General features: G+C 35.4%; 2 protein-coding genes across 2 annotated transcripts; one reads left to right on the top strand and one right to left on the bottom strand.

Moving 5' to 3' along the window:
- The first annotated feature begins 20 nt into the window (after positions 1 to 20).
- LOC109034732 (uncharacterized) lies at positions 21 to 14,220 on the top strand. The gene is made up of 7 exons (XM_019048025.2): positions 21 to 326; positions 1,392 to 1,570; positions 2,671 to 2,756; positions 4,179 to 4,302; positions 5,520 to 8,263; positions 9,329 to 9,566; positions 11,272 to 14,220. The coding sequence occupies exons 1-7, from the start codon at positions 281 to 283 to the stop codon at positions 11,449 to 11,451; spliced, it is 3,597 nt and encodes a 1,198-aa protein (XP_018903570.2). The 5' UTR covers positions 21 to 280; the 3' UTR covers positions 11,452 to 14,220.
- LOC109034733 (dolichyl-diphosphooligosaccharide--protein glycosyltransferase subunit TUSC3) lies at positions 14,221 to 23,130 on the bottom strand. Its single transcript, XM_019048026.2, has 8 exons — positions 22,785 to 23,130; positions 22,104 to 22,276; positions 21,225 to 21,342; positions 19,923 to 20,063; positions 18,978 to 19,118; positions 18,325 to 18,472; positions 17,395 to 17,560; positions 14,221 to 15,581 (listed from the first exon to the last, which is right to left on the bottom strand). Exons 1-8 carry the CDS (start codon positions 22,863 to 22,865, stop codon positions 15,569 to 15,571), a joined length of 981 nt encoding a protein of 326 aa, XP_018903571.1. The 5' UTR covers positions 22,866 to 23,130; the 3' UTR covers positions 14,221 to 15,568.
- Between the last annotated feature and the right edge of the window lie 296 nt (positions 23,131 to 23,426).

Here is a 23,426-nt window from a genome sequence, read left to right as displayed (position 1 = left end):
TCTTATCATTATTTTGCTCTATTGAACATTTGACGGTTACGAATTCTATCAAAAAAAGGTGATGTGATGTCGTAAGTTGAAGCGGGTGGCCGTTACAATCATTTTTTTGTTCTTCAGGATTTTTGTTTCCGCGAACCGTACTATCTTTTTATAAGTATGATTTGCACAATTATTGGCTTCTAAATTAAAGCACTTGGGTGTCAGCATCTCCATAAAATAACATCTTTGAGCAACAGTTGAGTGAACTTCACAGCACACGAGTATACCTAACTTTTGGACCATGTCTTTCGCAAAAGCCAAGATTCATCGCTTCAATGATGATGTCTGTAAGTTGAAATTTTTCACATCAATTATGTTCCTCACACCTTTAGAGACACTAAAGAGCATTTTTATATGATTATTGTGTTCATTTGGAAGGTAAGGGTTACAACGTCTCATCTTATCCATCACACATAAACTCGAAAGTGATTTTGAGTTTACAAGTTGTGATAAACCCAAGAATGAGTGCACATTGTCAGCTAATTTCGGTCTGCAACATTGCATAATTCTGTCGCTCTACAATTGAATACATGGTTCTTGAGTCTAGTCATCACCATGTGGGTTTGATCCTTTTGTTCCATGAAAGATGAAAGTAGACGAACTCCTGATGACAATATTGTGCATTTCCGGTCTGGAAGCATATGAATGAGTGACTAATCTTAATGTCGAAGAACTTGATGATAAAAGGGTAATCATAGCAACTGGGAAAAGTCAAAGAATTATGTGAGATGTGTTCAGTAGAAGCGAGGGTAATTTAAAGGGAAAAAATTGAAGTGGAATTGTTAACGTTGGTACCTACTGGAGAAAAAAGTCAGCAATGAAATGATCAAGCATTAACTACAATTGTTTCTAATCAAATAAGGTTTAATATGTCCAAAATGAAATTTTTTTCCTCACAAAAAAAAAATAGAAAAAATGAGTTGAAAACTAATTCTTTGTTGGCACATTTCGATAGCGTTAGTCAGCAATCACATATCTCGTTTGAGGTGTCTGAAAATCTCCGCCTCTATGTTACTTTTTTAAAGGAGAACAAATTGACATCATTCCTTGAAGTTTTTGCAGAACTTTTTTCGGACAGAGAGGAAAAATCACGACAGTTTTAAAGAATTGCCGTTGAGTAGCTTCCCATTTAAAAAATAGAGTAGGACAGAAAGTTTGTGACGTCGCAGACCGAGTTATGTGATTGCCGACTTACACCGTGGATTTGCAAAATAAGTAATGACTGTTTTACATGGTGATTTAGAGAGCATTGGACCTCTAAGTAATTACTTCAAGTTATTAATCTGCATCATTAGTGTGTTGTTCAATTTAGTCGAATATTAATTTTAATGCCCAATTCCTCTCTTTTTTAGCTTGTGCTCCACCTCCAGGTGCTTATGATCCGAAGTTTGATGATAAAGGAAAAGCCATCCCTATAGTGATTCACACCTCAGAGCGGTTTAAAGAAAAGAAACCATCGGACAGTCAATCACTATGTTCATCCACGGAAAGTCTGGATTCAATTGGTTCAGGCGTTGCTCCATTTCGAACAGTTAGTATACCTGTTATTTTTTTAAAAAAATATTTTCTATCTTGCTTCTGATATCAGTATTTTAGAATTTGTTTTTGCCATAAGTCCTCAAATGAAAAACTATCCATTTGTGTTTTAATGTTGTAATTTAAATTGCTCCAAATGACAAAAGACTTGAAAATGTGTTTTAGAATTTCTGATAAGCCGACCAACAAGCACAACTAAGAATTTCTAGGGAGCACCAAGAAATGTCAAGAAATACTTGAGTGATCACATTATATGCTACAACAAAAATCAGCCTTTTACTTCCCAAGCACTTCGACTTATCTGTGAAAGCTCAACTGAACACTCGGTTTTGTTGTTGTAGTCCTTCTTTAAAAAATGGAGGGTGACAGGGATTTGTGTTAGGGCTGATTGGTTTTGGCGAGTGTTGGTCGTTTAAATGAGCTAATGCACCGGATTGACCCTCAAACTTATACTCAAAGCCAGTCACTGTCCCTGATAATAAATGCCGCTCTTTGTGGTGTAGATTGAAGTTCAATTATTTTTTTTCTTCTTTTTCTGTTAGAAATGGTGATTTATTCTCCCAAATATTGTAGGATTTCCTTGTTTGTTTTTGATCCCATTAGGAAAATGATCGATTCTTTGCAATGGTCGGAATTTTGATCAATTTATGAATTTGTCAGACTTGCTGACCCAAGCATGGAATATGTCAGAAACTGACCATTCCATGAGATTAGGCCGGAGAAAACTGACCACTCTGCAGACTGGCGAGCATTTCCTTGCCCCATGTCACAGAATGGTCTATTTCAATTCATGTGACGCTCAGCCTCAGCTGGTCTATCTAAATCATGAATTGGTTAAAATTCTGATCATTCCAATGGATCATTTTGCCAATAGGACGTATCATGAATATTTACAGCCTTCGCCTACCTTTAAGTTGTTCTCCATGTATTATAAGTGTTTGTCCCATGATTTTTCTTGGAACAAGCTCAACAATTTAATACTTCATATTCATCCAAATTTTTTAAAATTCCTTTTCTCCTCTCATGAAGTTGACTCTTTCAATCAACTATGCATCAAGTGAATGATCTAAGTTGTATGATCTCCCTCTTTTACAGCCACAGCTACCACGGCGCAGGATTCCTCTGACTCCTGCTCTTTCAACCTCAAAACTAGACAGAATGTTTTCCCAGAAAAAACCAGGGTAAGTAATAATTTGCTCTTCTCTCTAATTCTTTTTGTATCATCGTAGACAAAGCATTCTCAGCAAGTGAACAAAAAGCCAGAATTTTTTTGTTTTTTTTTGTTTAGGGGCCAATTAGAATTACTACTTGCTGATGGAGGTATTGATGAACTGCATGGGTAAAAAAAAAAAAAAAAAAAAAAAAAAAAAAAAAAAAAAAACTGCTAAGTTTTTATCATACACACACACATCACATATTCATTTTTTTACCTATTTTTGAAATTTTGACAGGAAAATGTCCAATTACAAAAAAATGGAATACCTACATACAATAGCATCAAAGCAAAAAGGAACAATGCGTCCACATGGCCATGAAGAAATAGAATGAATAATTTATATTTTATAATATACTCTATGCATAACAACACACCAAAGCCACGGTGACATGACGATGCTATGACGATCTCCCTTCTCTAGAATACATACATACATACATACATAACAACTGCTTTTACAGCGCAGCTTCTCTCTCTCTACACCCAATCAAGATTGCCCCCTTAAATACCATAATCTTAATATTTTCTCCATTGTGTCGCTTTAACATTTCCTCTCGTCTCCAATTCTTTCCCCCAAAATATCACCCAATATTTTTACTCGAAACAAAGCATAAAATTTTCTTCAGAGGGTAAAATAATTTCGTACAATAATTGAGGACCGTGCCGAAAGAAGGGCGTATCTCGAGATGCGCCCTTCTTTCAACATTCGACTTATCTGATTCTACGCCGAATAGTGAGAGTATCCTCCAAGTTTGAGAAAAATCTGTCAATTCGTTACGTGAATAATTGATTCGTAAAGTACACCGAATGTACGCCCTTCTTCTGGCCAACGAACTTTCTCTCCTTATTTACACATTTTGCCTTCCGTGATATGGATTTTTACCTGTTTTCTAGTGACAGAAGTGTCTTTTCCATGTTTTTCTCATTAAAAGGGATAGTTTTAGCCGAATAGAATGATTATTTATTCATTTTTATTTACTTTACACCACAGAATGTGAAATGTGAGAATTATGATTTATTGCATATTACATTAGTAATGTTAAAAATGCAGTCCGAAGCTTTTAGTTTCGGAGTTATAAGTTTATAGACAAATTTCTCGACAAATCTCTATGCAAAAGTGTTGCTCTAATGCAACTAATTTCTTCACTAAAATGTCAACGCCACATCCCGCTCTAGAGGATTGGAAAGAAAATTTAGATTATAAATTGAAAGAAAAAAAACCTTAACCGCTCTGACAAGAAAGCTTGGGAGCATCGTATGATAGCAATTCAGCATTTTCTGGACCCTTGAACTGATCGAAACGCTTTTCTAGTTTTCAGTATTGATTTTTTTGTCTCATTTACCTTTATCAAAAGTCAGAACCTTATTGCAATTATTTTTTTTTCAGAAATTCATCTTCTTGCTGTGACAGTCGGCTCAAAATGGAAAGTAAATTGAAAGAAATTGAAGGGTTGAAAGAAGAACTTAAAAAACTAGAGGGAGAGCTGGTCTTGAAGCAAGGAGAAAAGGAGGTAATGAATAATTTTTTTCCTTTCATGAGCATGTTATTAGGAAGAAAACCAAGTTGTATGCGGTATACTTTTTTAGCCTTTCTTTTTTTTATCAAAAATTTTACGTTTTGTAGAATACATCTTTTTTTTAAAGAGATTGCAATTTGCCTCAGTGGAATCATGAAAACAAAGGAAACTGAACGGTTTATGACACATTGAGTTAGATAGATGAATAATGCTAAGACTTGTAAATAATAGGTATTTTTCAGCAGGTATATTTTCTGGTAGTTTCTTCACGAAAAAAGAGATTGTTGATGGCGATTCTGTAGCAGAGAAGTGCTCCTTTTCCACTGAAGAGAATAAGTGTTCAACTTGATTTAAAGTTTATTGGAACTTTATTTTGATCGCGGAAAATGTTAATATCTTGATTCTTCGTTTCTCACCTAATCACTTGTGTAGAGCTTTATTACTTAGTAATATCAGGAGTTTAGTAGTAGTAATAAAGTTTTGCAAAAGTGATCAGATAAAAAATGAGGAACTAAGATATTATCACAAAAGCCAAGGAAAGCAGTTTGAAAACTATCTAGAATACAAGCAAGTAATTAAAAAGGTTTATAAGACCGATTTCCGTTCTGTGAGAAATTTTAAGAGACTTAGAACAATGACGGATACATAAGCCATAATAGGGTACATATCCGTATTATCTTCAAGACAGGGTTTTTCCCTTCAGAATTTTTTGTGCAGCATCCAGTGTATGATTTACGTGGAAGGGAGGCTCAGTCAAATTTTAAAGACAAACTCTTATCCATTGAATAATTCGCTGTTCGCTGCTGGCTGAGACTGGAGATGTAGATTCCAAAACGCATTCCCATAATTAATTTTACTGCAAGTGAGTCCATGAAAACATTTTTATAAGGACTCCAGTACTGAGGCCATTTTCTTCTCATCCATAGCTTGAGCTCTGATCAATGTTTGCCATGTTACCGGTTCTCAGCTCAGAATATTAGAAAGAATATTCACCATTGGTCCCAGCATTCCAATTGTTAAAAGTATGTTGGCACGACAAGACCAGACAAAATCCTATCTGCTTATCAATTTTTGTTTTTTTGGTTATACTGACACAAGTCTCTACATCTTCTGTCATCAATCTATCTTGTAGCTTATACATCTCTAATGTAGTTTTTTTTTTCTTCATTGAATTCATTAAATTTGATCAATTGACTTTTGCTTCATTTTAGGCGCTGGAAAAATTGCACTCTGAACATCTACTCAAGTTATCAGATTCTCATACAGATATATCTGCAAAACTTCATCTAACTACCAATAATCTTAAAGCAGCTGTAGTAGAGCTTGCAGACCTCAAAAAAGAGAATGATGAGCTCAAATCGACCATCAAAGTCAAGCAAGAGACAATTCTCTCTGTCCAGGCTGCGTTGTCAGAAATGGGTCTGAAAATGAGTGACATGAAGAACCATTACGATCAAGAAAAAGCTAAGATCAAACAAGATCATTTAATGGAATATACACAGCAGAAACAATTAATTGCAGATCTTGAGAGTAAAATGGACAGTGAGCGAAACGATTACATCAATTATATCAATGATTTGAACGGTCAAATCTCAGAACTGCAAGAGGAAGAGAGCTCTGTGAAGTCCAAATTAACCGAAAAGGAGGCTGTCGCTGCAGAAATTGAGAAGAAAATGAAGGAGAAAGAAGCCGAGATTTCAGCTTTAATTGCAGAAAAAACCCAATTAAAAAACGAACTAGCTGAATTATTAAGTGCAAAAGAAACTATTGAGAAACCGCTTGAAGCTCTTAAGGCGGAGCTGAAATCAAAGGAAGAAGAAGTATCGGCATTGCAAGAACAAGTATCATATCTGGAGCAACAGATGCATCATATGAAAATCGAAAAAGAAAAAATAATGATAGACAATGCAAATACTATGCTGGAACTTTCTTTGAAAAATGAAGAGCGTTTGCAAACGACAAGAGAAGCTTTTGAGAATCGCTTACGAGCACTTCAGTCCAACCTAGCTGAGGATGAGAACAACTATAGAGGTCTTCAAACTTGGCTTGCGGATCGTTTAGAGTCTCTTCAAGAAAACCTTGTTTCAGAGCTGAGCACTATTGAAACCAATAACCAAGCGAAGCTCGACGAATTAGCCGGTTCATACAGCGGAATTGAAAGCAAAATAAAAACTGTCAGAGGCACCCTTCACAGCAGAATCAGCAAGTACGCTGCTGAATCAGAGAGCAAGTATAATCAGATAGTTGACAGATTAGCTGGCAAGAAAAAAAAAGCGGAAGCTGAAAGAGATGATTTGAAAGCGAGAACTGAAAGCCAAGAAATGAGCATCAAAGAATTAGAAAACAACTTATTGATGGCTAAGAAAGAGTGTAAAAGTCTGCATGTAGCCTCAAAAAATGCTCAGGCAGCGGTAGAAGCTCTCAGCTCACATCTAGAACAAGCTGGGACACGTATCGAATCTCTGCAAGAAGAAAAGCAAAAGCTGGCCGATTTATTGAAGGAAAAAGAATTGGCATACGAGAAACTCGAAAAATGTATGAACGAGCTTGAAATAGCATTAATAGAGGAAACCAAACTCATCCACGATAGATTACTCAACGAGGTTGAAAAGTTTAAGCAAATGGCAAAAGCTCAAAAAGAAATGTACGAAGAAAAATTAGACGAGTCATTAAAGCGCCAGTTAACCCTAGAAGACCAAATCAATGAATCTGAAGTTGTCGTCAACAGTCAGAGTTTAGAGATTCAAATTTTGAAATCCAAATTAGAAAATGAAGATGGAGAAAACGCTGAACTCAAAGAGATTCTAAGAAACATATCCCTGAAAGTCAGTGAATTTTGCTCCGATCAGAACGAGGGCATTTATGAAAGCAAGACTTTGATCTGTGATTATTTAGAAAGATGTTTAGAAAATGCCAAAAATAATGTAGCAATTATCGATCAGTTGAATTCGTCACTCGCAGAGAAAGAAGCAACCATCCAAAAGCTAGAGGCCAGCAAGAAAGAACTGAATGAAAAATTCGAAAGCTTGGAGAATAACTCTAATCATCTCCTCTTACAGAACGGAGAGCACCTTGAACAGTTTGCAAAGTTAAAAGAAGATGTAGAGTCTGCTCAAAAAAGAATCGACTGTCTCACCGCGGAGAAAGACTGCTTAAACAGCCGACTGTCTGGACTGAAAGTTGAGATTGAGTCGCTTAATAATTCAAACCTAGATAAAGATAGAACCAATCAAGCGTTAGCAAAAGAGCTCAGTTTGAAAGATGATACGATAGAAATCATGTCCAGGGATCTTGCTCACTTGAATAGCACCCTACAGGCTCAAGAAAATTTATTATCAGAAGCGAACAAGAGCCTGGAAGAAAAACAATGTGAAATCGTTGATCTTGAAGCTTCTATCGAATCATACTATTGTAAACTCAAGGAGAAAGAAGATTTCAGGGAGCAAGTAGCTGAAAAGGAGCAACTCATCAAAGAGCTGATCAAAGAAAAGAAAGAACTAATCGAAGAGAAAAATCAAATGATGCAAGATTATGCAGAGAAAGTTGTGTATTTGGAGAGCTTGAATTCTGAATATTTCGAGAAGTTGCAAGGACTAGAATCTTCTTCGCAGTGTCTTGAAGATGAGCTGAAGGCAGTTAGAACATCAAACCAGCAATTGAAAGATGAAAATGAGCGTGTGATCAAACAGTTGGAAACAGTCCAGGATGAGAAAGAAAGTCTGAAAGTTGTAGTTTCTCGCAGTAGCTGTAATCTGAAAATGATGAGCGAGAAGTTGACAGAATTCAACAAACTTGAAGGTAAAATTGAAGAACTTGAATCATCTCTAAAAGAAAGGAATGAGAACTTGGAGGAGTTCGAGAAAAATTTGGCAGCGTTAACAACGCGTAAGAACTATTACAAGCAATGGGCAGCTGATCTCCAAAAAGAACTTTCAACCCTAGAATCATCTAAAAGGTACATGCTTTAAGTTTATTAACTTCAATTTTATAGGGAAATTTTTTTTAATTTTTTATTACATTCAGGCCCTGTTTTCTTTAAGAAATGTTACACAGGAGTGTTATTTAAATGTTTTGCCAAACTCAGTCAGTATCAACAAGAGTGTTAAAAATCAGTGAAGGATAGGTACAGGAAGCTCCTAGCCATCCCGTTTTCCCAAGAGCTTCCCTTTTAAAAAAACTCTTTTACCCCTCAAAATTTCAAAGTGATAGTCTTTTATTCTCTCTCTCACGTTGCGAAAACATGCAATTTCTCTGCAGTTTTGCAAAAAAAAGTAATTCTCCCTCTATTAACAGTCGAATGCCTCATTTCTCACAGCCCTCCGATTTTTTATGGTTGCTTGGTTGGAAAGCACATGCTCTCATAAACCCTGTGATGTCATATTTGGCTGCACGAAAGCACGAGTTTTTGCTCAACATTTTTGCCAAACTTCGGGCGACTGATCGGTGAAATGAAGCTTCACGTTTTACTTATTTTTTTTCTGATTTTGTATTAATTAAAGAAAGAAGGCATTCTGTGACCACCATTTCATGACCATTCAGTTGAACCTACAAAGCTGCTGGAATCATTGCAGCGATGATCGAAATCTGCCGCTCTCTTTTCTACTTATCATGAATATTTTAGGGAACAAAATCAATTTTGAGGTGCACAATTGTAACATGCTACTGTGGAAATGAAAACTAATATCTCTTATCGAACATCATGGACCAACCTTGTATCGGTTGTTATAGTTCAATCAGATGGCAACACATCCAAATTTCTATAATTTGTTGACATTTTTAATGTTGTAGGCCATTTTTCCTGTTTTTAAAACCTGTTTCTAGCCTTCCCATTTTCAGATGTGATCCGCTGGTCACGCGGTCAAGAAGTTTCTGCACCCCTGACAACAATCATGAAACGTGTCTCTGATGAGACTTAGTATACCAATCAGGTGCAATACAGAAAATACATTACATATCAATCTTCAAAATTATTCATCGGTATTTTTTTTCACTTATTAAATCGTTTATTTGAAAATTACAGACAAAACGAAGAGCTGAAAAAGAAATGCAGTGATTTGGAAACTTTAATCGGCCCGTTCCGTCAGCATCTGGAAGATTATGAACGAGAAAACAAAGTACTGGAATCCACGAATGAGGCCTATCAAGAGGAGAAGAAGGCTTTACTGTTGAAATTTGCAGATCTCCTCGGCCACCAAAATCCCAAACAGAAGATAAAGTATATTAACAAAATTATAGAAGAAAATAATGAACTGCACAAGGTAAGAACAAGTGAACTTTTGCTCTTTGTGAATTAAAAATGAAAGAAAAAAACAGTGTTTTTCCCCCTTCACACTAACAATTTGTAAGCTTTATTGTTGAAGTCAACAAAATAGGCTCAATCAGCAAAACCTGTCAACTCAGCAGTAAATAAATCAATTTTCATCGGACTTTCTAAAGCTGTCGGATATCTTCCATTTAAATTGAATTAGTACCATCCAAGCCACCTAAATCAAAAATAAAGAATTGTCAATTTTCCATCATACCTACTCAAAGATTAGCCTGTGCACTCATCAACCTCAAAGCTTGATAACGTGATGGGGTCATTGTTGAGCATTTTTGAAAAGTTACAATCCCTGATTTTAAACTTGGAGAGCATGTGTAGGTATTATTATAAATGAAAGAAATTCCAAGGCTTCCGACTTGCATGTTCTAAAATTCAATGAAAATTGATTTATTTTCTGCTGAGCGTTTTCGCTTATGTGTAGCGCCTTGTTTGCTGACTTTAGTTTACTTTAACAATGCAACTTTAATGCAGGGGAAACCAAAGAAACTGGAGCAAACATATGAAATCTAATTTAGAGGGTACAACCATTGTAGAAACCTTTCAAAAGGCAGGTACTTGGGGGAAAATTCATTGAATTTTGGCACTTTACAGTAATGACCTTTAGAATTTTAAAATTTGATTATCTGAATCGCTTTATCGCTGAACTTTCCCGGTAACTTCTCTGTTCATTTTGCAAACTCATTTGCAATCAGGTCTAACTGTAAGGACTTTGGATAATGCTATAAATCCTGATACAAAAATTTTTTTTCTTTGCACAACCAGTAAGAATCCTCTGCAAGCCTGCCTCATTTTGTTTATTCTGCAATCAATCAAGGAGCTATTATTTTATTTTTTACTTAAAGATCCTCCCCAAAACATGTTCAAGCATTTCATCTTTGTTGCTTACAAAGAGAGAAAAAGGGAGGGGGAAGAAAGAAAGAAAAGAATAAGGGGCGGAAATTCAAAAGGTTCTAAACACCATCATCAGGTGTCGTTAAGTTTGTGCATGATGTTTCTTTAAAAGAACCTAAATGTCTTTACATTTTTAGGGTGACAATTTCATAGAAAATCATTGAAAACCTTGAAAATACAGGGAATCTTGTCAAACCCTGATCAATTAAAGAATTTAGCTGCAGAACCTTGAAACTCTTTTTTTCTGGCCGAAAAATTTCATTATTTTCTGCAGATTTTACACGCTCTATTGACTAAAATCAGAGTTATGACCTTTTATGTCTTAAAGTTTAGAATGTTTTTTTTATTTTAAGAGCCTCAGCGCTAAAATATTTTGTGAAAAAAATTGTGAATTTCATTTTAAGGTGATTCATTCCAGTTTTTGCCAGCCAAAAATTGGCTCAATTAAGAGAAATAAAATGAGAAGAAGTCTTTAAAAATTCTTCGAATTCGAATTTATTCGAATTCTTTATTTAAAAGTACATTGCATTTGATACATACAATAATGGACTTCTAACTTTCCTTCAAAAAAAAACGTCATTGAATTTTCTTCTTTTTCCTTTGAACAGCTTTTGATATCATCATGTAGTATTTTATTAATTTGAAAAAAAAAAATAAAAATGGAAAGTTTATTCAGTAGTTCCTATCATGTTCCTTTATCCTACTCGCACCTGACTAATTCACAATATTGTTTGAACTTTGTTTTGAAGGAGATTGAAAGATTGAAAAAGCGGTTACGGAAGCTCCAAAGTACGGAAAAGGCGAATGTTGAAAACGGCCTAAATACTGTCAAAGTGGACGGAGGTGGACTCAACCCTGTCAAAGTAGACGGATCCTCTAGTCCTCGCCCTGCCAAATTAGAGAAGAACCCTCTGAGAGAACGGAATTAAACAAGATTTTCGAACAGTTTGTTGATTCTATTTGTCTTAAGTCTCGAGGCAAGATTCTCCTAAACCTGTTTTTTATTATTTTTACTTTTGTGATTAAATTTTTGTAATGAGACAATGAGAGGAACGATTTATGTCCTCTCATTAATTTTTAAAACTGTTGTATTTTATCTATTTTTTGTAAGCATTATGTTATCAACGTACAAGAGGGAAAATTCAGATTGAATCCTAGTGTAGAATGTGTACACTGAGGATGTAAAGCAGGGTTGCTGCAGCCAGAAAACATCGGGAAAACTAGGAATCGCCAGGAAATTTTTAAAAGTTAGGAAAACCTGGAAATGCCAGGTGTTGTGATGAAAGTGTCAGGAAAAAATTGTTGAGAAGGATAGTGTGCAAAATTTTTCTTACTGTTTTTCTATTTGGTTGATATTCACTGTGAATTAGTGATTATCAACCAATTAAAAAAATCAGTAAGAAAATGTTGTCACACTATCCTGATAAAATAGGACCAATGACATTTACCAAAGAAGTGATAAAATGGCCAAGTCACCTTGATTTGCTTGCAAAAATGAGTTTGATGTATCGAACAACAAATGGATTGCATTTTGCAAAAAGGAACCACTAGCATTGCAATGATGCTAAGATTGTGCAACTTCATCCTTTGCAATAAAATTGCGGAAATTGTGAAAAACTATGAAATTTAGATGGTAATTTTTGTCTTAAATATACAGTTTTTAGCGAGTAAAATAGAAACTATTAGGGGATAATTGGGTTTTTCCTCCAAGACAAAAGAAGTTGCACAATCTTAGCAACATTGCAATGCTAGTGGTTCCTTTTTTGCTAAATGCAATCCAAATGTTGTGGCGAAGTTTTTTTAAATTATGTCTTTTTAACCATCTGGAATTTACTTAATTGTTAGGGACTCTTACCAAAATGTATCAGGGAAATGTCTTGAAATTTCATCTTATAAATCCTGTGGCAACCCTGCTTTTATCAATTTATGAAATTGTTGTAATTTATTTAAACATTTTCTCTAAGTATTATGTTATCAACGTATGAGAAGGAAAAAGCTGATAAAATCTCATTGTAGAATGTGTACTGAGGATGTCAATAATTGAAACAGACTAGGGTTGAACCAATGTTCAGTTTAGTGTGATGCCACATTTGGATAAAAAAATAGGCAAATAGGCAAAATCACTCCTTCTAATAGCTTGGTTTCCACAATTGAAATGGGCTCATCAAAATGGGTCACTGTTGAGTGTTATTGATCAAAATTAAGAGATGCCTGTATGTATTGATCAACATTAGTTGCATGCAGAGAGTCAAAGACATTTATTTGGACGTATTCCTATCAAACGGAACTATGTGCATTAAGACATGAGCCCTGAGACCCATAAGAATACACGCATAACAGGGCTCATGTCATAATGCACATAGTTTCGTTTGACAGAAATACGTCCATCTGATGCTCCATTTATTTGAGATTTATGCCGATCAAATATTAGCGGCGCCTCTTAATTTTGATGGGCAACATTCAATAGTTGCATCCATGGCCCATTTTGATCGTGGAAACCAAGTCAATAGGTTGATCAAAATTCCTAGTGAAAGGAGGCGTTTACAGTTTTAAAGATTTTTCCCCCTGCGTTTTCAAATTTATGGATCATTTTGATTTTTAAGTACTGAATTAATAAAATAATATTTGCTAATTTTTTCAAGCAAATAGGTGTTCTATACTGACCCTAATAACTGCCACTACCATGCAATTTCCTAAAGTGTATTCTTGAGATTTTTTAAAAGAAACCCGGCCAGTTTGGTGGTCCCCTCCTCGAAGAAACTTACCGTGTCTGCACTGTTCCAGTACTTGTGCGGACATTTTGTTTTTTCAAAAGAGAACCATTGTATGAATTTGTCTGAAAATTTTAGTGTCTTTTCTCTTAACTGTGAAGATAAATGACCGGAAATTTTAGGCAAATCCATTTAACAGTTCCCCTGAGAAAAAAAATGTTTGCTTAAACACTGTAACAGCACAGACATGATATGTTCCTTCAGAGCAGGTGACAGAACATCAAGGTGGAATCCTTTTCCAAAGTTCAAAAATAAACGTTAGGAGAGTGCATGTAGCAGTTGTCAGGGCCAATATCGGACCAAATCCGTACAAGATCTTAAAATTATAATTTATATTGTTATTAAGTATCCTTCTTCGCTTTTACTGTATCACTTTTTAGAACTAATTTTATCACTCAGATATTTCGTTTTTTAATTTTATACCTAAGAGATCATTTACTGTACAAATTTTTGTTTAAGAACCATGGAAAAAAAGATGAAGTGGCCTGTTTTTATTTGATGGGCATCTTGCATGTTAATTAGGACTGCCAGGATTTTTTGTGATATACACTCGATTTAGTTATTTGCCCAAGAATGAGTTTGTTTCCAACAGTCATTTTAACTTCTATAGATTCTTTTGTTTTTTGCTGATGAAAGTTTGAACAGACCGCTTTTCATGTCTTTACTGGGTTGGTTCTCAAAGCTTTTAAGATGTTAAACTTCTTTTTAGGATCTTTCAATGAGTTGACAACAAACATGTCTTATGCAGCTTTAATTTTTATCGTATTTAAAGGTGCATTGTATCATTGCATCTTAAGTTCATTGTGGCCCCAACTTCCTCTTCTTTTCTATGCTTTAAGTGGATAATCGCCATGTAATATTGTGTGCTCATGTGATTTAATTAATTTTGTAAGGCCAAAGTTTTTTAATAAAAATCATGCAAACAAATTTATGTAAACAAAAATTTTATTCTATTGCGCTTGGGAATACAGAAAAGTTTAACGTTTCCCTTCTCAAGACAGGAAACCTTAACAGAAAACAAATGCAAAAAAAAGAAAAGAAAAAAAATATGTATAAACTATAACTCCAATTGAACTTTAAAAATGATTGCACACGTGGATCCATGAACATGTTAGTGCTCCTCTTTGTTTGTTCTGACAAACTGGCGTTTTTACAATTTCAGATCATTTTTATAATAATGTACTTTACTTACCATGATCATCTACCGATCATTAGATAAAATTTTCCAAATTTGACAATGAAATCGTTTGAAGTAACTCTGAAAGAAAAAAGGACATCATAGAGCAGAAAAGTTCAATCCGCAAAGAGGGTGTTGAAATACTCCTACCTACAACAGGGCCACAGTAACCTTTGCGTTGTTTTCTAAAACTTCTTTTAAATCGTATCTGTTTAATAATCTGGTTAGATCATGGTTAAATCATCTTTAATTAATAACAACGCGAGAGTCCAGATGAACATTTAAAGCTTAGCCATTTTGCGTTATTCACTTTGGGACTAGTTCAGAGTTGTTTCAAACAATGTATCTAGTGGATTTTAGACAGCGATAATGAATTCTCAGCAAAATGCTTCAAGCTTTAGAGTCTTTTATAAAAAATTTTCGAAGTTTGAATTAATTGACAGTTACATCATGGTGATGGCAAATCTTAAACTTAAATCTAAAGAACCACCGTGAAAAAACATTTTAAAAACAATTACAGCCGAAAATATTAAGTAAAGAAGGAATCATGAAAGGTGGCTGAAATAAAATTCCATTTTGACGGTGTAAGTCAGCAATCAAATAACTTGTTTGCAAAGTCTGAAAATCTCCACATCTATGTTATTTTTTAAAAGGAGAACAAATTGACATCATTCCTTAAAGTTTATGCAGAATTTTCTTCGCACAGAGAAGAAAAATCACGTCAGTTTTAGAGAATTGCCTTTGAGTGGTTTTCCATTTAAAAAATAAAGTATGACAGGACGTCTGCAACGTCGGAAACCAAGTAATGTGATTGCCGACTTACATTGTCGATTTGATAAAATTTGCTACCGTTGTGAAGTAACGATATGGGTGTCCAATGGTTACAATAGTGCTGGTTTACAATGTGTCAATATGAAGGATTATTTTCTAAACACAACAGATGAAATTTTCAAACTCGGAAACTTAATTCATAGCAAGAAACCTCATCATTTCCGAACATAACCTGTGCAAAGGTAGAGGGAGATCGAAAATCAATGCTTCTGTTGGCGTTTTCTGCACTTAATAACTGAATTCTCCTTTTCAGCCTGAAGTGACGAATTATATTAAGAAACTGGAAAAGAAAAAGAGAAACATTATTGAGATAAATAGAAAGTATACTTTCTTCTCACCTTTTTGAGTTTATAAAGCTACTGAGATTTTATTTTTATAAACTTTTGTAAAAATGTCGTTATCATCTTTAGTACTTAAAATTGTAAAAGTTTTTATAAATTAAAAAAATACTAATCAGTGCTCATACACTTAAAAGCCGCAAATAGGTCCATTACTGACAGTCACTAAAAATTGAATTCATTTGTTAATAATGAGGGAGCATAACTTCATTGCTGCATACAGAAATAGAAATACGGCTGAAATGTATGCTTTTTTCGTATTATCTTCTAAAATCTGTAGGGTTTTTGCATGTCTCTAAAACAGAAGTTCTTGACGTCATTATACGTCAAGGACTTCTTTTGAGTTCTTGACTGAGGGGTGAGTTATCATTTTGTTGAAGGGAACGTTGAAAAGGTTAAAACTAGGTATGTGTTTGATTTGGGTTCTGTTTGATCTTAAAATTTGATGCAGAAATTCAAAGCCTTTTTTGTGCAAATTCAGGCAGTTCAGAGGGTCGAAAAAAGCAGGGTCTGAGGTTCAGGAACCTTTTTTAGGGATCTGATAAATATTTTACTTCGTTTCAAAAATCATTTATGCAGCTCTTAAAAAGAGATGAAAAGGGTACTTATCAGTTCTGAACCTTCTTAGCCCTCAACTGGGTTCATATCGAAAAAAAAGGAGGTGGTCGCATCTTGAGGATTATTTACCCCGTGATGTAGGTTGGTACAATATGGCATCAGTATTCCGGCAAAATCCGAAATATGAAAAATGGACCATAACGTCCGTTTTCCTTGCTTGGATCAACTAAAATTATAAATTCAAACACTTTATACGGAATGACTTTTTCCATTATTGGTAACATTTCCACGGAAATCAATGATAAAAACCATCCGTATCGACCTCTGTCATCAACAAAATCCAAGATTTCCGAAATTCAATCACCTCCTTTTGTCTCTCTATGATCTAGATTAAATTGTGAAAGCAAAGAGTAATTTACGCAATTCTTCTCAGGTAAACAGGGATAACGCACAGAAAGATAAAAATCAGTTACCTCCAAATTATTGCTGGTAACTATTTTGATCAATAAAAAGGTTTTAGAGAAAAAGACAGTGCAGACTGTAATACCAGACGCAACGACATTGAATCATGTAGCCCGTGAATCCTGTGTTACGGAAGGCAAGACAACTTTTAAAAATTTGCATGCCGATGAGTAGTGGCCCCCATCGATAAGTTCGTGTGCCCCTATTGCGCACATCTGCGCATGCGGCTCCAGTGAATTTTTGTCGAATTGTGAGGCTTTTCTTCTCGGTTAATAATTAGTTCGGAAAAATGAAACAATGCTATTTGGTTGTAAAATTATATGTTCTAAAACTTTGCTTCTTAGGAATTTTGTCTAAAAACGGACTCTAAACAAGATATTCGTGAAAAACCGAGCGCGCGAATGAATTCTTCATCGCCTCTCGGCAGACTCTTCGAGTGCTTGGGACCCTTGCTCTCTCCCCTTCTCCACCCGCCCATCATGGGGCTCCGAGCGACTTGTCTTGCTCTGCCTGTACTAAATCAAGCCGGACGCACGGTCTACAGGATTCAATGTCTTTGACCAGAGGCCAGACCAAATAAGTTTACCCACTTTTAGAGAGAAACAAGAAACCTGTCATCATAAATTTTTATCTACTTTCAATACTTAAATGAAGATAACAGATCTTCTCTCAAGGTGCGTAAATTTATTTGACAAGACTCAGCCTAACATAACTTTGATAAAATGGGAGGCATACCTGTAAGGATATCCATGAGCTTTTGATCTGAATATGGACAGAATAACGCTAAAATCAATAGCGACAAAAACGAGTCCAAGAATAGCCATGATTCGACGTACTCTCACTTCTCCTTTTTTTGATGCTGCATCAATCATCATGATCATTCCAACGACAATTGCGGCATCTGAAAGGACTTATTAAGGAAAATTGAACCACATGCAGGAATCAAGAATGCACAGTTGTATCTCTGAATAGAGTGATCGCAGATTTGCAACACAGTAATTTCTTATTATGTGGCAAAAAATGTGCTTCGAGTTGAGTAACGATGGTGAAAGTTATAAACACAACATTTTTTGACTTAAATTGAAAAATTTTTGGAATTTCTTGGCTTTGTTTTTCCTGCAAAATGGTGTGGACCCAGCACCATTTCTCCACCTTGCAAAAGCATAAGTAAAGATTTATTGCACCCAAAAGGCTGGCAAACTGATTTGAGACTTACTTAACAAGGCTGTAGAGTCTACTTATTCCTCAGCACAGCATTACAGAGAATATTAGGGAAGAGGAGGTATCAGCAGCAAGGCACCGTGCTGCAGCATTTTAGTAAAAAAATGACTAGAAATGCAATTCAAACTTCAAAATCAAGACACTTAATTGACAAAGAAGGCTGTTACATTTTAACCATAAAATTATTTTGTACCATTCAGGCATGATAGACAAGGTGGTGGTTGATTTTTATGGCTCAACCCTTCTTTTCCTTCCAATCATTTCTTGCTTGATCCCCTACTGCTTTCTTTTTCTCTCTCTTCTGTTGCTTGTCCTTTCTTTCATCACTGGTATCATTGCCAAAAATTAAAAAGTCATAGGTATTCCTTCAAAAATTCACAGAGAATACCTCTGAATATCTTTGAGTGATAACTAAAAAATAAAATTCCAGGTATTAAAGGATACTCAAAATGATAACGATATACGTCTCTAGGACAAACTGCCCTTGAGAGGAGCCATGAATGTACATGACGCCTTGATGAGTTTTATGCACAAATGGAGGACTGCGAATGTGATTCCACATTTGTCCGGAGACCATTGCAAAACAGAAAAACTGAAATAAAACAAAAATATTCAAAAATAACAATAAGAACATTTAATTGATTAAATAGAATGAGAGTGATTGTTCTTAATCTGCAAAAAATTAAGCAGAGTTCCCATATGCACATACTGCGCTCTAAATGTTTTTTTCTTAACATAATGACATCAACAGCACCAGAGAATTTCTGTAAAGAGCTAGTTTTTTGACTTCACAGAAAAATTCTAATTTAAACACAGTAAGAATTTCTCAGCTCCTAAAATTTTCGAAAATACTCTAAAATGTGAGAGACTGATATGTCTTTAACTCCTTTAGCATTCTATTCACCATCTCGTAACAATCAGAAGTAGGGGGTTTTTTGAAGGAGCGCTTTTCAAAGCTTTTACAATATCTGATCAGAGAGGCACATTAAGAAGAAGAAGCTAACTTAAGAAAGCTGGACTTGGATTTGTAAAGTTACTTTCCCATCTGATTTGATGTTGTTTCAGGGAATTAAAATACTTATGATTTCAATATTTACCACAGAGGCCACGCCCCAGAGTGTCTTGTTATAGAACATATCCAAATTGTTGCGCCGAAGGTACAAGAATCCTCCGAGTAAACAAAGCACTAATAAGAATGCTACGGAGTTGGAGTAATTTGGTGGTCTGAACACTCTGATCTGAAATAAGACAACGTAAAGTGGATTAAAGATACTTGATCAAAGGAAAATTTAGTAGACAAGGACTGAAATTGTGAGAAGGAAAAAAAAAAAATTAAAAGAGCAAACTAACTGGAATGATGCTTAAGTTTGATCTATCTGTCTTGCTGCCAAGAGTTAAAAATGGATACATTGTAATAACTGTTTGTGCTAGCGGTGGTTAGAACATGGTCTCTTAGCTCACAGTTGTTTTCTTCATGGTGTCATGAAAAAGGGGGGTAAAGAAGTAGAAAAAGATCACAAAATTTGGATTGCAAAATTTACAAGAGATGACGTAATTACCTGTCAAGGGGAAAAAATTCTCCCCAGAATCATACAGTTTTCCACTTACGGTGAGACACCGTCAAGGTATCTAATGTAAGATTTTTATGGACACTCTCGCTTTCTGATGAGGATCTTCTTTTGGCAATTAATACTAACACTTGAATTATTTTTTAAAAAAATGAAGTTGCTTATTTAGCAGCTGAAATACGGTGCAGATATTGCTCTGATTTATGTATCGTGGCGCAATACAGGAGAATTATGTCCACGAAGACAGTAAGTAGGCCAAAACATACAGATGTGACCAAGTGCTTGTTGGTTTAAACTTTATTGAGTTTCTTTTATTTTGGACTTTTTCATTATAAATGAAACTTTAATATTTCTTCCAGTGCTTTTGAAATTACAATTGTTGAATTCATGTTCTGTTCCTGTTGACTTGGCTTCAATGGCCATATGAAAAATGTAAAATAGTAATTGAGATGTGATTGTGGGATTGTTACTTACTTGAACATCGGTTTGTTCGTGAATCCACTTGGCAATTGATTCTGCTGCAAAACCTACTCTTTGTACATCAAGAGTGTCCTTGTTCTTAGGTTTTCCTTTTGGAGGAAAATGAATGAACATTGGTGCTGTGTTAATTTTCATCTGGGAAGAGAAAAATTTCAACATTTAAAATTGGGACTTATTTATGGGAGGCAATTGTTAGCAGTCTGTTCGGGATGCCTGTTATGCTGCATTGGAAGGAAAAGGGGGAAAAATAATACATTAAAATCATAAGCCACGACTGTCTGGAGATAAGCTTGTCATTTCATCTTAGTTTTCTTGTGCTGGTTTAAGGAGAAAGTCAAACAGATTTGATAGAAATTGACACCTAATTACACTGTTTGCAATGAGCACTGTTTAACCATAGCTGCGTTGCTAAAGTCTCCGGAGAGCTCTCCGGAGTTACCCGGAGACGTAAACAACCGTTGTTCTGACTCTGGAGGAATTACCCGGAGACTTGCTACGTCATGCTATGTCAGTCTCCAAGTTGCTGTCCAGCTCTCCAACCTCGAGAGGTCTAAGAGCTGGAGACCAATACGTAGACTGACGTAAGAATATAGGCGTTTACCATTCTCGCGTCTTTTTTTCTGCTTATGCAATGAGTTTTAGAATTTTCAAACATTTAAAGATAAAAGTGTTTGTGGATTTCATTTTTAACTTTGGGAATATAGAAACTTAACCTAAAATTGAAGTGTAAACAAAACAGAATCCGGCGGACCATGGCGGACCCAACAACACGGAGAGACTGGAGAGATGACGTCAATCCTCCGGGTAATTCTCCGAGACTCTCCGCTCCCAATCCTCCGGAGAGTTTAGCAACGCAGCTACTAGCTCAATAGCATTTCTGACACACGAGACAGGATTGGCTAATGCCTTCTTGATATTGTAGGGGCGAATAAAAAGAAAATTTCATGCATTAAATTGAGGAGTTAAAATTTGTTTTGTCTTAACTTTGATCTTGGATGACAGAATCATCAAGTTGTTCTTCTTTATACACAGCAAGGACTATTCGGCTGACAGTCGTTGCCCTTGGCAAATTTTTCAATCTACAGCCTTGTAAAAATACTTGTAATGAATTAAGCTTTGTACACGCAAAAGTTTTCAGCAAATTATATTTATGCTAGCACTCCATTGTGACTGATAATAACTACTAGAGGCTGATAGGTACAAATCGAAAACTAAAGTGAGAGGGATACCACAGTATTTTATTGTATTCAATGTCTTAAAATTCAAAGGAATTGAAAAACACAGTAGGATTCTTACCCATTGAAATACTTCTGCACTTCCATCGAAGTCCAAAACAGCAAAGAATAGGTCTTTATTATAGACTGCTGAGTAGCGATGAGAGTTGGCAACAATAGTGAACTCTTCACTTGCCTGCCTAAAATAGTGCAATAAAGCAATTTTACTAAAAGATATAAGTCTGCTGCACTTATTAAGGACTAGGACATATCATAAAAATACCATTTATGGTATATGGATTCAGGATACTGCACATGCACATTATAAAGCGAGCCAACTTTTTTGTAAGGAGTAAAATTGGTGAGGGTACAAGGATGACAGTCTGGTGACTTTTTCCTTCTCCAACTATGTATTCTTCCAAGTCATTGTTACCAGGTTGTGCTGAAAAACCGGCACTATTCCCCATTCAAACCCATCGAAACTATCTCAATTCAATGGCATAACCTGGCAACCGTGTTCCAAGTACCCGCGAGTGAGAACCTCGTTCTTCAATTTTCAAAAGCAATCTTCCAGCTCTTTTAAGATGGCCAATAAATTAGATATTGACGCAACAAAAACCTAAATTTACAGTTTTGGCACTGCAAAAATTCCGTCTCATTTTATCTTTAACTTAAGGGGCTCATAAAATATTATTACTTCAAATAGTTTCAGGTAACTCCTTTCTTTGAACACACAAATTTTTCTGAAAATTGTAGGCAAACATTTTGGTCGGTTTTTTAAGGAAAAACATTATTAAAGGCAAGTTTTTACGAGATCGCGCTAAGATAAAATTTTTCCTCGTTTCCCTGTCTATATATAAAAATATACTTGCTGGTATAGCTCCTAAAAGTTTACACTGAAGGAGAAAATATTGAGTATAAGTGAGTGAAAGCTGGTATGAAGATACATTCAACTTCTTACCTACAAATTGTACATTGTCGCGCTGGTGCAATAGCAGTAAACATAATGACGACAGAATAATTTCTAGGTGTGGCTTTCACGAAGTCTTTGAACTTTTGAGGATTGAATTTGATCACAGACCGTTTGAAGCTCATCTCTGATAACTGTTCCACCCGGTCAGAAAGCGATAGCCCCTGAAATAACAAAAGCAAAAAGTAGAAATTTATGAAAAACTGAGTCTATTTGCCAACTCAGCTACTTTAAGGCTTTTCCTTAATATCTGCGACAACCTGAAAGAAGGCTGTCACGCACAACCAAATTACTAATATTATGACTTCTTGTATCTTCATTCTGGGCATGGTTATTTAAAAGAGTTGATAAATTTTGTTGTCATACTGAACTGAGGCGAGAGCAGTGAGAGAGGGGCAGGGTCTCTCTCAGTGTTTCGGAGCATTCGAGTGAGATGGAGTATTTGTTGACTACTGCGAAATCTGCTTAATCAAAGAACTTTGCAAGTTCGTAACTTTCTTGTGTTTTATTTTTGACATTAGAAATCACACATTTATCTCTCTATATCAGTGATCAAACTCCCGTGAAAATATCAAGATGAAATTCCCCAGTCCATGGACTTATAGTTTTTCCACTCAGACCGTATTTCTGGGCAGAACCTACAGAATAATGAAAGGTAGCACAGATACTCACTTTAGTTCTGGACTGACCATCACAGCAAGTTAAGAAATAGAGACAGTAAAGAGCGCATAACAGAGCTATAGATGACTTCATCGTGATCCAAGAGAAGAAAATCCTTATCAAATACTTAAGCGTTCAGTTTGATTTTAGATCAACAGACATTTGAATCAATAGTTCCTGGCTCACAACGGTGGTATTCAAATTATACTAAACACAGGGAAATTCATAAATAAACGTGGCACACTACTGCCGACAAATGCACAAAGGAAAAAAAAGGAAGCAATTTCTCATGAATCAAAAGACTGATTAGAAAAAAGTGCCACAGTGGAAGAATAACATCAACATAACCTCAAAGCTTGAAGCCGGCATGGTGGAAGAGTAGCAAGAGAGGCAAAGTTTGATGATGTCAGAGAACTTTTTGACATGTGTATGACGTAAAAGGATGATAAATCACGGGCGCTAGGTTTACCTAACCTCAAATTGGTCAAATTTTTTCATGGAGATCGTTGTTGTCGTCAGTGCCGTGTTCGTGTTACAATTTCTTACTTGATAGTGTTGTTTATTCATGAGACGAATTAACTGAATTTTAATTAGGATGAATAATATCGGTCGTATTAACGCTAGTATCAAAACTCTAGTCATGTTAGGAAACTT

The sequence above is a fragment of the Bemisia tabaci genome, chromosome 6, assembly GCF_918797505.1.
Source record: "Bemisia tabaci chromosome 6, PGI_BMITA_v3".
NCBI lineage: Eukaryota > Metazoa > Arthropoda > Insecta > Hemiptera > Aleyrodidae > Bemisia > Bemisia tabaci.
The sequence above is the reverse complement of the archived record's forward strand: the minus strand, read 5'-3'. Positions and strand labels throughout refer to the sequence as shown.

Excerpts from the sequence above, each read along its gene's own strand:
- LOC109034732 (XM_019048025.2), top strand. The coding sequence starts at position 281 with ATGTCTTTCGCAAAAGCCAAGATTCATCGCTTCAATGATGATGTCT. Across the intron at positions 1,571-2,670 it reads GCGTTGCTCCATTTCGAACA|CCACAGCTACCACGGCGCAG; the intron begins GTTAGTATACCT and ends CCTCTTTTACAG. Across the intron at positions 8,264-9,328 it reads ACCCTAGAATCATCTAAAAG|ACAAAACGAAGAGCTGAAAA; the intron begins GTACATGCTTTA and ends TGAAAATTACAG.
- LOC109034733 (XM_019048026.2), bottom strand. The coding sequence starts at position 22,865 with ATGAAGTCATCTATAGCTCTGTTATGCGCTCTTTACTGTCTCTATTTC. Across the intron at positions 22,277-22,784 it reads ATGGTCAGTCCAGAACTAAA|GGGCTATCGCTTTCTGACCG; the intron begins GTGAGTATCTGT and ends TTGTTATTTCAG. Across the intron at positions 18,473-18,977 it reads TCTGGGGCGTGGCCTCTGTG|TTTTTCTGTTTTGCAATGGT; the intron begins GTAAATATTGAA and ends GTTTTATTTCAG.